Source organism: Schistocerca piceifrons, chromosome 10, assembly GCF_021461385.2.
Source record: "Schistocerca piceifrons isolate TAMUIC-IGC-003096 chromosome 10, iqSchPice1.1, whole genome shotgun sequence".
NCBI lineage: Eukaryota > Metazoa > Arthropoda > Insecta > Orthoptera > Acrididae > Schistocerca > Schistocerca piceifrons.
This window is the reverse complement of record NC_060147.1, coordinates 21,498,058-21,514,388: the sequence shown is the minus strand read 5'-3', so window position 1 is coordinate 21,514,388 and position 16,331 is coordinate 21,498,058. Positions and strand designations below refer to the sequence as shown.

Below are 16,331 nucleotides of genomic sequence, written 5' to 3'. Positions count from 1 at the left end.
GTAATCCGGGTTGCTGCTTCTTAATGCTGCCGTAGGTTCATCTTGATGTTACTGTGTCACCATACGGGAATTATGCAATGGTAGAAATAACTATCAGTACTTCTTGTTCACTGAGAATTTTATTTTGCAAGCTAGATGTTCAGCAGTGAATGTACAAAATCTGACTACATGCTGTTGAAACAAAATTTGGTCCAAGATTGACTTGAGACTGACCTAAGACTGACATATCGTGGCGCACAAATCTCCTCTATTTATATGGTTTTAAACAATTATTTTCATTGTTACGTATTGAATTTTGATGTATACAATTAAAGTTTTTACATACATCTTCCCAAATTACATAAAAATTTACATGGAATAAAAATGAATAATTTTATACAAAGACAGGAAAGAATCTGTTTCTATTAAGACTCTAAATTACATGTTTCATCACTGCAACAATGTATTTCATTAATTTGCATATATTATTTTACTGAGTTAAAGGAATATCATGCTATCATTTCCAGGTGATGTTTCATTTTATGATTGGCAGCAATCTCCAGAGTTAGGTGAAATTCTATGACACAATCATCAAGCTGTAATTTGGAATTTATAAAAGTCATAATATTTTGCTTTGTTAATGGAGTTAACTCCAAATCATTAAATTATACTCATTTTACTAAGTTTTGAAGCTCCTCTTTATGTTCTTCCGCGTTTGCGATTTGAAAACTGGGTTGTTTTGAAAATCGGCTTTATGCAAACACAATTTGTTTATTGTTATATTTACCCAGACATGTTTCAACACCTATGTGTCATCTTCAGCGGGTCAAATTTTTATTTCTATAAAGTACAATATCAAATTTTAATACTTTAGCTGCTGTAGGCCTAAGAATTACAATATGCACTATTTGCTCTGTTTTGTTTAGATACTCACCTTAAAATTACGTTGCTAACTGAACTGTATTATTATACACTGGTTTTAGTGTTCGTTTTCATCATTCTTTTGAGAACATGTCATCTACAATCTAGCCATGAAGAAAATTATTGTGTATTTGTGAAGATCTGTTTCGTGGGTAGAGGTTATTTCTGTTTCTGTACTTATATTTCTCATCCTGTTTCATGTTTCTGTTTGGTGTCTCGATCATCTGCTATTTAGTGCATTGTTTTCACTCAGTGTTTCACAAATTTCCACTCACTACTGCACTTTACATGCATTTTCACAAAATGTGGCAAAACGTGATCTGAGCAGACCCTTCTGACAACATACTCTACATGAAAGCAATGCACTTAATAGAATTTGGTTGAGACACCAACTAGACACATGAAACAGGACAAAAATGTAAGTGCAGAAATGCACAAAACCTCTATCCACAAAACAGATCTTCACAAATACACAATAGTTTTCTTCACGGCTAGTTTGCAGATGACACGCTGTCGAAAAAAGACAAAAACGAACACTAAAACCAATGTATAATAATACAGTTCAGTTAGTGATGTAATTTTAGGGTGTGTCTAAACAAAATGAAGCAAATTGCACATATTGTAATTCTTAGGCCTACAGCAACTAAATTATTATAAATATGATATCATACTTCACAGAAATAAAAAATTTGACCCACAGAAGATGATGCATAGGTGTTGAAACATGTCTAGGTAAATAAAACAATGAACTAATTGTGTTTGTATAAGGCTGATTTTCAAAACAACCCAGTTATTAAATATATAAACTGCTACAGCCATTAGAGGTTGTAGTGGGTACATAGTATAGCACGGTTGTTTTGTTTTATGGTCGTGTTGTGTTGCAGTTGGACGGGCCGGACTCTCCGCTGCGCTGCGACAATGCGGGCCTTGCTCGCTTCACGCTGCATGTCCTGTCACTGAAGGGCCACATAAGGTACGAATAGAAGTGGATTTGGAGCAGTTCTCAAATTATTTACTTTTTTAATTTTTTTATGTATGAAATCAATACAAAATGTTTAGAACTGCTGAAAGTATTCTCGCTTTCAAAATGCAGTATCTGATCAAAATTATCTGGATACCTTTTAATAGACATTAGCATGGGGTATACCCTCCCTGCACTTTTATGATGGCTTCATATCTGCCGGGGATACTTTCCGTGAGGTGTCCAAATGTCTGTGGACCCCCCTGCGGGTCCGGGGATTAGAATAGGCCCGCGGTATTCCTGCCTGTCGTAAGAGGTGACTAAAAGGAGTCCATCCCCCTCACGGGGGTAGTTCGCGCCTGCGTCCGGAGACGGACGGTTCCACGACCTATCATCGTGGTCCTTTTGGTTTTTTCACTTCTCGTTTCTTCCTTCCTTTTGTTGGTTCCTTTCTTTGCTCTTCTCCACCTCACTGTCTTCCTTACTCTTTCCCTTGCCTTCTCCTTGCCTTCTCATTGCCTTTTTCTCCTTGCCTTCTCATTGCCTTTTTCTCCTTGCCTTCTCATTGCCTTTTTCTCCTTGCCTTCTCATTGCCTTTTTCTCCTTGCCTTCTCATTGCCTTTTTCTCCTTGCCTTCTCATTGCCTTTTTCTCCTTGCCTTCTCATTGCCTTCTTCTCCTTGCCTTCTTATTGCCTTCTTCCCCTTGCTTTCTCATTGCCTTCTTCTCCTTGCCTTCTCTGGTCTCCGCCTCGGCGTTTGAGACAGTCTGTCCTCTTTCTCCCTCTCTCTCTCCTTTTTCCTCTTCTTCCTTCCTCCCTGTGCGTGCCTGAAGGCCGACCCACGCGTTCGCACGCGTAGCCGGTGACGGGGTAACGCGTAAGTCCCCGCCCTGGGTAGACATGTAAGGCACGCGCGTACCCCCTGGTAAAGGCCAGGCCCGGGGAGGGGTGATTGCCTGAGCTGATACCTTCTGACCATGCCGATTGGTCCCTCCGTCTGTTTCTCGGGAGGTGTGACCTGAGGTGTAAACATTCACCTAAGGCGGGAGTGCCCTCTGAGAGGGTCCCCACAAGGAAGGAGCGCGCCATCGGAGACGCTGGCAATCATGGGGGATTCCTCCGCAATGGATTCTACTCCATCTCTTTCGACTTCGACCCAAAAACGGAAACGTGACCAGCCAACAGTGACAAAAGTACTACCGCCTGCCCCACAGTTCCTCGTAGTTTCTCGAACTGAGGACGGAAAGGATTTTTCCTCTGTCAACCCTTTCGTTATTCAGAAGGGTGTAGATGCCATAGCCGGATCTGTCAAATCCTGTACCAGGTTGCGTAACGGCACCTTATTACTAGAAACTGAGAATGCCTTTCAGGCACAAAAACTGCTTCGGGCCACCCTCCTGTACACGTTCCCTGTCCGGGTGGAGGCCCACCGAACTTTGAATTCGTCTCGTGGTGTGGTCTATACTGGCTCCCTCGACGGATTGACTGACGAGGAGCTTCAATCATTCCTCGCTGAGCAGGGCGTGACGGCTGTCCATAGGGTCATGAAAAAGGTCAACAATGACCTTGTACCGACCCGGACAATTTTCTTGACCTTCGATAGTGTTAAGCTGCCATCGCGCATCAAGGCGGGCTACGAGGTTATTTCTGTTCGCCCCTATATCCCGACACCTACGCGCTGCTACCAGTGTCAGCGTTTCAATCACACTCGACAGTCTTGTTCCAATGCGGCTAAATGTGTCACCTGTGGCAGGGATGCCCATGAGGGTGACTGTCCACCTCCGTCTCCTCGTTGTGTGAACTGTCAGGGTGACCATGCCGCATCCTCCCGCGACTGTCCTGTCTATAAGGAAGAACGCTGTATCCAGGAAATTCGGGTCAAAGAGAAAGTGTCCACCTCGGCTGCTCGCAAGCTATTGGCTAGTAGGAAGCCCACGCTGCTCCCAGCGGGGAAATACAGTACTGTCCTCGCCTCTCCTCGGACTACCCGGGAGGTAGCAACCCAGACATGCGATCTGACCTTCAGCACCACGGTCGTCCGTTCGGCCAGTGCTAAGATCGCGCGGTCGACGTCTCCTCTTCCTCCCATCACCCCGCAGACACGAGCACCTTCTTCAGCTTCTGCTAAGACGAAGACACCGAAGTCAGATGCACGGGCCTTCAAGAAGGAACCATCCCGTGCAGACTTCCTCCGTACCTCGACCTCACAGCCTTCGACCGGTACTTCCACTACACGTCCTTCCAAAAAGGCGCATAGGAAGCACAGTTCTCCTTCCCCGCCACGGCGCATTTCTTCTCTTGCGCCACCCAGCGGCTGCCGCCCCAGGCCGTCATCCGTTTCGCCTGGCCGCACCGCTGGTCGCCGTACATCTGGCCGTTCACTGGCGGAGGAAGCTCCCCCTCCCGGCCATCCTCCCGAGATGGCCGATGACCCTATAGACCCAATGGACGATGACTGTCCGCCTACTGATAGCGGCGGCAGTGCTCGCTCGAAGCCAGGCCCTAAGCGGCCTTCGAGGTGACCACTTCTCTCATCTTTCTTTTCTTACGATGGCACTTATTCACTGGAATATTCGCAGCATTCGCTCCAACCGAGAGGACTTGAAGTTGCTGCTCCGCTTGCACCGTCCGCTTGTCGTAGCCCTCCAGGAAACGAAGCTACGCCCATGCGATCAAATTGCCTTGGCACACTACACCTCTGTGCGTTTTGACCTACCCCCTGTGGTAGGTATCCCAGCTCATGGAGGGGTTATGTTGCTGGTCCGGGATGACATTTACTACGATCCCATCACGTTGCACACCGGCCTGCAGGCAGTTGCCATCTGCATTACTCTCCCCACTTTTACGTTTTCCTTTTGTACTGTTTACACTCCATCGTCATCTGCCGTTACCAGGGCAGACGTGATGCAACTTATTGCTCAGCTACCTGCACCATTTTTGTTAACTGGAGACTTCAATGCCCACCATCCCCTTTGGGGCTCTCCAGCATCCTGCCCGAGGGGCTCCTTGTTAGCAGACCTCTTCAACCAGCTCGATCTTGTCTGCCTCAATACTGGCGCCCCTACTTTTCTTTCGGACACATCTCACACCTATTCCCATTTAGACCTCTCTATATGTACTCCCCAACTTGCACGCCGGTTTGAGTGGTATGCACTTTCTGATACATATTCGAGCGACCACTCCCGTGTGTTATCCATCTCCTGCAGCATACTCCCTCTCCGTGCTCATCTAGTTGGACCATCTCCAAAGCAGACTGGGGGCTCTTCTCTTCCAGGGCGACCTTTCAGGATCAAACCTTTACAAGCTGCGATCGTCAGGTCGCACACCTCACGGAAGTCATTCTCGCTGCTGCTGAATATTCCATCCCTCACCCTCCTTCTTCTCCACGTCGCGTACCGGTCCCCTGGTGGACCGCAGCATGTAGAGACGCTTTACGTGCTCGTCGACGTGCTTTACGCACTTTTAAACGCCACCCTACAGTGGCGAATTGTATCAATTATAAACGATTACGTGCTCAGTGTCGTCGTATTATCAAAGAAAGCAAGAAAGCCAGCTGGGCTGCTTTCACAAGCACCTTCAACAGTTTTACTCCTTCTTCTGTTGTCTGGGGTAGCCTGCGCCGGCTATCTGGCACTAAGGTCCACTCACCAGTTTCTGGCTTGAAGGTCGCGAATGACGTCCTTGTGGCCCCTGAGGCTGTCTCTAATGCCTTCGGCCGCTTTTTCGCAGAGGTTTCGAGCTCCGCTCATTACCACCCTGCCTTCCTCCCCCGCAAACAGGCAGAGGAGGCTAGGCCACTTACCTTCCGCTCCTCGAATTGTGAAAGTTATAATGCCCCATTCACCATGCGGGAACTCGAAAACGCACTTGGCCGATCACGGTCCTCTGCTCCAGGGCCAGATTCTATTCATATTCAGATGCTGAAGAACCTTTCTCCTGCGGGTAAAGGTTTTCTTCTTCGTACATACAATCGCATCTGGATTGAGGGACATGTTCCCGCATGCTGGCGCGAGTCTATTGTTGTCCCGATTCCTAAGCCGGGGAAGGACAAGCACTTGCCTTCCAGTTATCGACCTATCTCGCTTACCAGCTGTGTCTGTAAAGTGATGGAGCGAATGGTTAACTCTCGATTGGTTTGGCTGCTCGAGTCTCGACGCCTACTTACCAATGTACAATGTGGATTTCGTAGGCGCCGCTCTGCTGTTGACCATTTGGTTACCTTGTCGACCTTCATTATGAATAACTTCTTGCGGAAGCGCCCGACCGCGGCTGTGTTCTTTGATTTGGAGAAGGCTTACGACACCTGTTGGAAGGCGGGCATCCTCCGCACCATGCATACATGGGGCCTTCGCGGTCGCCTCCCTCTTTTTATTCGTTCCTTTTTAATGGATCGACAGTTCAGGGTACGTGTGGGTTCTGTCCTGTCCGACACCTTTCGCCAGGAGAATGGGGTGCCACAGGGCTCAGTTTTGAGCGTCGCTCTCTTCGCCATCGCGATCAATCCAATAATGGATTGCCTCCCAGCTGATGTATCAGGCTCCCTTTTCGTGGACGATTTTACCATCTATTGCAGCGCGCAGTGTACACGTGTCCTGGAGCGCTGTCTTCAGCGTTCTCTTGACCGTCTTTACTCCTGGAGTGTCGCCAATGGCTTCCGTTTTTCTGCCGAGAAGACGGTCTGTATTAACTTCTGGCGATACAAGGAGTTTCTCCCACCGTCCTTAAGACTCGGTCCCGTTGCTCTCCCAATCGTGGAGACAACCAAATTTTTAGGCCTTACATTTGACAGGAAACTTAGCTGGTCTCCACATGTCATATTTGGCCGCCCGTTGTACCCGTTCTTTAAATGTCCTCCGTGTTCTCAGTGGTCTGTCGTGGGGAGCGGATCGAACCGTCCTACTTCGTCTATATCGGTCGATCGTCCGCTCCAAGCTGGATTATGGGAGCTTCGTATACTCCTCTGCACGGCCATCCATCTTACGCCGCCTCAACTCCATACAACATCGGGGTTTACGACTTGCGATCGGAGCATTTTATACCAGTCCCGTAGAGAGTCTTCATGCTGATGCTGGCGAATTGCCACTCACCTACCGGCGCGATATACTGCTTTGCCGGTATGCCTGTCGGCTACTGTCAATGCCCGACCATCCATCTTATCGTTCCTTTTTTGACGACTCTCTTGACCTTCAATACGGGTTGTATGTCTCTGCCTTGCTACCCCCTGGAGTTCGCTTTCGTCGCCTCCTTCAACACCTTAATATTTCACTCCCTGCATCCTTTCGAGTGGGCGAAAGCCGCACGCCTCCTTGGCTCCAGGCTCAGGTCCGCGTTCACCTCGACCTCAGCTCGCTCCCAAAAGAGGTCACCCCCGGTTCGGTCTACCACTCCCGTTTTTTGGAACTTCGTTCGAAGTTCAACAACATGACTTTCATTTATACAGATGGCTCTAAGACCAATGACGGGGTCGGGTGTTCCTTTATTGTCGGGGCACAAAGTTTCCAATACCGGCTCCATGGCCATTGTTCGGTCTTCACAGCTGAGCTCTTTGCCCTCTACCAGGCTGTTCTTTACATTTGCCGCCACCGACATTCTGCTTATGTCATCTGCTCAGATTCCCTGAGCGCCATCCAGAGCCTCAGTGATCCGTACCCGGTTCACCCTTTCGTACACCGGATCCAACGCTCTCTTCAGCAGCTGGTGGACGTCGGTACGCCGGTTAGCTTTATGTGGGTTCCTGGCCATGTCGGTATCCCTGGGAACGAAGCTGCAGATGCCGCGGCCAAGGCTGCGGTCCTCCAGCCTCGGACAGCTTCTTGTTGTGTCCCTTCGTCCGATTTTAGCAGGGTCATTTGTCGGCGCGTTGTGTCGTTGTGGCATGCCGACTGGGCTGCACTTACCGACAACAAGCTTCGGGCCTTAAAACCTCTTCCCGTGGCTTGGACGTCCTCCTCACGCCCTTCTCGGCGGGAGGAGGTCGTTTTAGCAAGGTTAAGAATTGGACACTGCCGGTTCAGCCATCGCCATCTGCTGACGGCTGCGCCGGCGCCGTTCTGCCCATGTGGGCACTTGCTGACGGTTAGACATATTTTAATGTCCTGTCCAGATCTTACCACACTGCGCCTCGATCTTAACCTGCCTAATAGTTTAGATGCCATTTTAGCGGATGACCCACGAGCAGCTGCTCGTGTTCTTTGTTTTATCAATTTGACGAACCTCGCTAAGGACATTTGATGATGTTGTTTTAATCTTACGCCTGTCAGTCTGTCTTTTATTGTGTTTTCCCTTTTAGTTGTTGTTGTCAACTTGTGCCTCGCGGTGCATTCTTAGAGTAGTCAGGGCGCTAATGACCATTGACGTTGTGCGCCCGAAACCCACAAAAAAAAAAAAAAAAAAAAAAAAAAAAAAAAAAAAAAAAAAAAAAAAAAAAAAAAAAAAAAATGTCTGTGGAGGAATGGCAGCCCATTCTTCTTAAAGAGCCAAAACCAGAGAAGATAGTGATGTTGGACATTGAGGTCTGGAATGAAGTCTGCATTCTAATTCATCCCAAAGATGTTCCATTGGGTTCAGGTTGATGCAGGCCAGTCGATTTCAGGGATGTTGTTGTCCACAAACCATTGCCTCCCAACATTGCTTCGTGACAGGTGCATTGTCATGCCGCTAAAACCGTCATTGTCTTTGTAAGCAGTACACTACACTGTAAAATTCTTTCATATTCTTCCAAATTTAGTGTTTCCTTAAGCACAGTTAAGGGTCCACACTCTAACCATGGAAAACATCACCAACACCCCCTCCTCCATATGACATATGATGGCATGCGACATTCTCCAGGCATTTGCCAAACTGACGACCCTCCGTAGGATAGTTGCAGGGTAAAGCTTGATTCATCACTCTGATTCACTTGTTTCCAGCTACCCATTGTCCAGTGATGTTTAAGGAGACGGTGTGGTTTTTAAGTCTCTTATTTGATAGCAAACTTGTTTGGTTGCCACATCTCAAGAAGCTCAAAACACGAGCCTGTGAAGTGCTGAATATCATAAAGTGCTTGAACAGGAAGAACTGGGGTGCAGATACATCCCGCTTCCTTGCTGCAGTTCTATAAGGGTTTTGTGCGCCCACGTCTTGTTTGTTGTGAGGGGGGGAGGGGTGAGGAGGGGGGGAGGGGGGTGAATGAGAAACAGAAGTAATGAAGAAGATAATTAAATAAGGCATAATAAATAAAAACAAAATGCAAAAGATGGTGATGGTGACGGTGAAAGTTGAGAAGGTACGAATTTACATCCAAGAAGTTGTGAAGATGGGTTGCAGGCAAATTCCGATATCCAGAGTTAAGAGAATACTAGTATTGGGTGGGAGAATCTGGTCTCTTGAGTCATGTTGTAGAGCATGTTCGGCAGCCAGCAAGCACTCATCCTCACTATAGAGAGGTATTTTTCATTCTAGGCTTGAATAATCTGCCATTCCCTTTCAACCTTACCCAGTGAATTTCTTTCTCATCCTCAATGAACAAGCTGTTAGCTCTGAAAGCTAGTGAGTTCATCATTTCTACTTTTATGTTTGCCTTATCAGCAGGATGACGCATTATGCCTCCTGGGGATAATTACTGCAAGTTATTCTGTTTCATAATTTATTACTCTTCTCTGTATTTTAGACACAATAATGTAATGTTATAGAAAACATATTCTCTAGTGGTCTAAAATAAAATAAGTGTACAGATTGAAATTTGCTGCAAACTATAGTATAAATAAATATTGCTAACTCTTTTAGAGCCAGTCCAAATTCCCTTAACTCTGCTGTTCGAATCACTTTTACTATACAAATATACTGTTCACATCAATGTGACCCGACATTAAAATATTGCAAAAATACTTCAACTAGTGCAAAATTTTTGTGCTGTTGTTGACATTGTTATATACAAGTATGTTGTTGATGTTGATGATGATGATGATGATGATGATGATGAGTATATACAAAACTATATTTCAAAACAATTGTCATTTTAATATTTACATATGGTAATTTGGAACAGCAGACAGTTTACTGTAAGGCGTCCTTCATGTGAAGTATCACATTGTTATTCTTTTCATACTTTTTTTAATTACTTTGTCCCTCCTGCTGGAGGTTCGAGTCGTCCCTCGGTCATGGGTGTGCGTGTTGTTCTTAGTATAAATTAGTTTAAGTAGTGTGCAAGTCGAGGGACTGATGACTTAAGCATTTTGGTCCCTTAGGAATTCACACACTCATTTGAACATGTTTTAATTACTTTACTGAATGCATTGTGGACATAAGACACACAAACATTGACAAAATCATAAATACAAAACAACAGATTTTAATATAGGCAATTATTTTTGAAAGCAGAATATTTATTTTCTTTTATTCTTACACTTTCCAATTGGGAATTAAATAGGTGGCATGTGTTTGGCAAATGTGTTTATTACATTTTGCACAAAGTATGTTTTATTGTCATTGCTACCTGGACACAGGTTACAGTGTGCATATTTAGAAGGCTTTATTGTTGTTACCTGTTCTGACACACTTGCCACAACTGCAGGGTTTTATTCTCGGAGAACTTGTTCTTGGTAAATGTTTCCGTGATGCAGTGTGATCTACTAGCAATGACTTTTCAAGAATATCCTGCTCATCAATATTTGACATATTTATTATTTCATTTTGAAGCACTGTATGAAGTACCACTGCAGATGAACTTTTTACATCACTTATTTTGCTGGACGAATAGCTGGTAACCCCTGGGGTTCTCTTTATGATATTCATAGTGGATAGGCAACAATTTTTTGCTGGTGGGTGTAACTGCTATTCTATCTTCCCATTTTTGCACAGGAAAAATTGTAAACTATTTTATGCAAGCTGTGGACTGCTGTCACTGTCATCAGAAGAATTGTTTTCAGCCATGTTACTCTCATGATCTGCAAACCCAAAATGTGTTCTGACATCTTTTGAGGAATTTACTAATTCTGCCAACCCGACATCAGTCAGTGATCTAATTGCCATGTTTTCACAGTTCAAACTGATCAGTAACAATAAATATAGATGCTTTGTTGATTGTTCTTTGTACGTCAGAACAATAAAAGTCATTGTTACCATATAGTATAACAGAACATTAATAAAAATTTACTTGAGAGTAATGATTTGTGTTGGGTCACAATGACTTAAATGTTACATATAAAACTATTAAGGTTTATGTCCAAACTACTTGAAATATTCAAAAAATATTTTCATACATGTATTTCTTATGCATTTTCAGCCAAAGATACCACGCTTCATAAAGTTATTGTGGTATTTAAATGGTGAGAAATGAAATGCATAACCATTTTCGACCATATAGACACAAACAGAACAGCCGAGTTAAACAGAAAAACTGAGAAATGGTGATCACAATGGAAGTATTCAGCATCTGACTCCCTATAAAAATGGGGAAAATTGTGAGGAATATTTAGATATCGATCAGTATGTAATTATATTTTTGTACAGGTCAGACGGCTGCATAGCCGTATCCGCTCTGCTGGTAGACTGTATGCTCGACGATACGAGATTCGGCCGGGAGAAGGCGCTGACGCGCCTGATGCAGCGAAAGAGGGGGACCGCTCCGGAAGCGTCTCCTGTCAAGAGTGGTTCACCGGCGAGAGGGACGCCACCTACGGAAGGTGCCTTCCGCTCCATGCTGGACCTCACCTACCAGCAGAAGGATGGCGACAGCTTCGGTGAGGATTACATGGTGTAATTGTGTGACAAAAGTCTCATGTATCATTCGAAGGCACAACAGGTAGTACAAATGGCTAATTTCTAATCTACATCTAAATACATACTCCACAAGTCATCATATGGTGCATATCGGAGGGTACACCACTACTAGTAGTTTCCTTTCCTGTTCCACTCACGAACATAGTGAGGTAAAAATGACTCAGTATGCTTCCATAAGAGCTGTAATTTACCATATCTAATCTTCATGGTCCTTATGCTAAATGCACACTGTGTGATCAACAATATCCAGACACCAGGCTGAAAATGACGTAAAAGTTTGTGGCTCCCTCCATCGGTAATCCTGGAATTCAATATGGTGTTCGCCCCACCTGTAGCCTTGATGACAGCTTCCACTTCTGTAGACATACGTTCAATCAGGTGCTGGAAAGTTTCTTGGGGAATGGCAGCTCATTCTTTAAGGAGTGCTGCACTGGAGAGAGGTATCGATCTCGGTTGGTGAGGCCTGGCACGACGTCGGTGTTCCAAAACATCCCAATGGTGTTCTGCAGTATTCAGGTTAGGACTCTGTGCAGGTCAGTCCATTACAGGGATGTTATTGTCATGTAACCAGTCCGGCACAGGCCGTGCATTATGAACAGCTGCTTGATCGTGTTGGAAGATGCAATCGCCATTCTCGAATTACTCTTCAACAGTGGGAAGCAAGAAGGTGCTTAAAACATCAGTGTATTCCTATGCTGTGATAATGCCATACAAAACAACAAGGAGTGCAAGCCCATTCCATGAAAAAACACGACCACACCAAACCGTAACACCACCACCTCTGAATTTTACTGTTGGCAAAACACATGCTGGCAGATGACGTTCACCGGGCATTTGCCATACCCACACCCTGCCATCGGATCGCCACATTGTGTACCGTGATTTGTCACTCCACACGACATTTTTCCTCTGTTCAGTCGTCCAATGTTTACGCTCCTTACACCAAGCGAGGTGTTGTTTGGCATTTACCGGTGTGGTGTGTGGCTTATGAGCAGCCCTTAACCATGAAATCAAAGTTTTCTCACCTCCCACCTGTCACACACAGTACTTGCAGTGGATGCTGATGCAGTTTGGAATTCCTGTGTGATGATCTGCATAGACGTCTGCCTATTACACATTACAACCCTCTTCAATCTGGTTGGCCTGTACGCTTTTGTGCTGTACGTGTCCCTTCACGTTTCCACTTCACTATCACATTAGAAACAGTGGACCTAGGAATGTTTAGGAGTGTGGAAATCTTGTGTACAGACATATGACACGAGTGACATCCAATCACCTGACCACATGCGAGCCCCATTCTGTTCTCTCATGATGTCTAGTGACTACTGAGGTCGCTGATATGGAGTACCTGGCAGTAGGTGGCCAGCACAATGCACCTAATATGAAAAACATATTTTTGGGAGTGTCCGGATACTTTTAATCACATAGTGTATGTGGTCTCCTTTAGAAACGAGCCACTTTCTTCTAAAATTGTGCCAATAAACAAATTTGCCTCTTCACCTTCCCCTCTACCATCCTTATGTCCTTGTTGTTTCTCGTGTTGCTTTGCAATGTTATGTCTGACTATTTAATCAACATGACTGTTGAGCAACATACTGTTAGTGCTGTATTCAAACATCGCAGAATTATTTTTTCCTACTCATGGGCATCAACTTACAGTTTTCTTCATTTGGAGCGATATGCCATTCATTACACGAACTAAAAATATTGTCTAAGTCATCTTGTATCATCCTGCAGACATCCTACAACAAAACTTTCCCATACACACCACTGTCATCGGCAAATATTTGCAGACTGCTGCTGACCCTGCCCGTCAGATTATTAATAAATATAGAAAATCAGAACAGTAGTATAAATACATTTTCCTAGGGCACTCCTGATGATACCCTCATCTCTGTTGAACACTCCCTATCTACAGGTTCATTTCAGTTCCATAGAGAAGAATATTCTGGGAAAAAGTACTTATTAGGCTACAACGAGAACATGAAAATTTACAACTGGTAGAAGATGATATCAGGGCACAGTGAAGGATAATCTAGGCATTTTCAAATTAGGAGTCTCCAAAATCTCCTGACGGTGTGGCAAAGCAGACATTAGGGAAACTGTAAGCATGGTAGAAGAGAGACGCTGTGAACATTGACGTCACACTGAATTACGCCTAACCACCCGATCAGCTGTGACAAACACAGTAAAAGCTGGCCATACCAGGGGTTACAACAACAAAGTACATAGGCAATTGTACTGCTCCTGGGTTACATGATCAGAGGCCATTGAAATTAAGATGCAAGATGGTCTAATTAATGATTGTGGCTTACAACTGAGTCATACATGGAACCCTGCTCTGAGCATAGAAAAAGAAAAAGCACACTGTGTGGTCCACACCCGACAGTGATAGCTTGAACACTGGGGACCAGAGTTGGGTGCCAGGCAACACCACCATTCAATGCAGCGGCTGCACAGATAGGAGATGCTGGAAAGTAATGCCTCCAATTTTTTTATGTTAAAAGTTTTAAAACTTTTTAAACAAAACAGATGTTACCAACATTGTACGTCTTTATTCTTCATGGTATTTACTCGAATCTAAGCCGCACTTTTTTTGCGGTTTTCGTAATCAAAAAAACCGCCTGCGGCTTAGAAGCGAGTGCAAAGCAAGCGGAAGTTGTGAAAAATGTTGATACGTGCCGCCACAACTAACTTCTGCCATCATACCCAGGCATGCTTTGTAGGCACAAAGATAAATACTGGCGCCAGAACCTCTGCGTCAGTAAATAAATTAAAAAAAAAAAAAAAAAAAAAAAAAAAAAAAAAAAAAAAAAGTGGAAGACGAGCTTTCTTTTTCTGCCGCGAGTTTCGACCACTGCATTTTCATACATTATCCAACGAAGTAAATACAAATTTCGTATTGTTCATCTTCGAATGTAGCACAATTTCAGTGTACTACGAAAATCTGACTGGCAAGACTGTTTGGGAAGTTTGTCAATATGGCCAACTCTATGTTCTGAATTTTTTCCTATTTGTGAGAAGAGATGGTTGCTAATAGGAACCTGATGAAATTTGAATCACATACAGTATTCTCTTCACCATAAGAATAATACGAATATAAACATTTTGCCATGTATTCTTTTGTGTTTGCTGCTATCTCATTTAAATCCTGTCTGCCTAATAAACTACGAAACTAGAGTGAGACAACAGCAAACGCGGAAGAATATACGTATCGTGTCATGTTTATATTGGTATTATTCTTATGCCTAATAGTGATACAGTCAGAAATGAAGCACGGCAAGTGACTAGATTTTTAAATCTAAGATGACTCTAATTTCTGTGCAGAATTTGATGTAATAAAGAAGCGGCCGCAAAGATTTTCAAACGGAGAAAAATTTTCGCCCAACTCTCGTTCAGAACATGTTCTATCACACTCAGTCTATTATTTGATTCTTGTTGATCATTATCAAAGAAAGCAGCAGTGTAAGTAACAACAAATAGCAGTCTCTTGCCATTGTTTCGCCAATGAGACGATTCCTCTCTCTCTCTCTCTCTCTCTCTCTCTCTCTCTCTCTCTCTCTCTCTCTCTCCTTTTTTAAAAAAAAAATTGTACGCGGCGGTGGCGCGCACAAAACCAAGCCATGCCGCAAGCCGTGACAGGCCGTAAACACGCACTATCAGAATGCGACAAACATGCATGGCACAGTGCAGTAATGCATTTTCAGCTTAAGAGTGACGCAAACACCTATAACAAAGAAAACGGCACTTATCAGATCAAAGCAAAATGAGCTATCGATTCAAACCTGACAAAGCACGTGAAAAAGGAAGGGTACCCGTATAAATACGGACGGAGCGCCTGACGCATAGCAATGGCTACGTGGTAAAGCTTAACTGCTAAGCTTACGACTCGGACCAAACTACTGTAGCTGTGTCGTCATTCATTCGACCTAAATTGTGTCTCATATTACAATGGACCAACTTTGTTTCGATTTGGAGGTGCAGCCTAAAACTTTCCTCTTCCCTTGAATTTCGAGTCTCAAATTTCAGGTGCGGCTTAGATTCAGGAATTTTTTCTTTCCTTTATTTAGAGTCTCATTTTTCAGGTGCATCTTAAATTCGAGTGCGGCTTCGATTCGAGTAAATACGGTATACAGGGTGGTACATTGATCGTGACCGGGCCAAATATCTTACGAAATAAGCGCCAAACGAAAAAAAACTACAGAGAACGCAACTTGTCTAGCTTGAAGGGGGAAACCAGATGGTGCTACAGTTGGCCCGCTAGATGGTGCTGCCATAGGAAAAACGGATATCAACTGCGTTTTTTAAATAGGAACCCCTATTTTTATTACATATTCGTGTACTATGTAAAGAAATATGAATGTTTTAGTTGGACCACTTTTTTCGCTTTGTGAAAGATGGCGCTGTAATAGTCACAAACATATGGCTCACAGTTTTAGATGAACACTTGGTAACAGATAGGTTTTTAAACTAAAATACAGAACGTAGGTACGTTTGAACATTTTATTTAGGTTGTTCCTATGTGATACGTGTACCTTTGTAAACTTATCGTTTCTGAGAACGCATGCTGTTACAGCATGATTACCTGTACCTACCACATTAATGCAATAAATGCTCAAAATGATGTGCGCCAACCTCAATGCATTTGGCAATACGTGTAACGACATTCCTCTCAACACCGACGTTTTTGAGATTCCAGATTCTCTCACAA

At 44.2% G+C, this 16,331-nt stretch overlaps 1 protein-coding gene across 1 annotated transcript in view; it reads left to right on the top strand.

The window, feature by feature from the left end:
* The window catches only part of LOC124719041 (vacuolar protein sorting-associated protein 13), a 447,369-nt gene that overhangs the window by 164,025 nt on the left and 267,013 nt on the right, over nt 1–16,331 (top strand). Inside the window, exons 27-28 of the mRNA XM_047244711.1 lie at nt 1,785–1,873; nt 11,351–11,580. Coding sequence (XP_047100667.1) covers nt 1,785–1,873; nt 11,351–11,580 — 319 coding nt within the window. The remainder of the gene's footprint in view (nt 1–1,784; nt 1,874–11,350; nt 11,581–16,331) is intronic.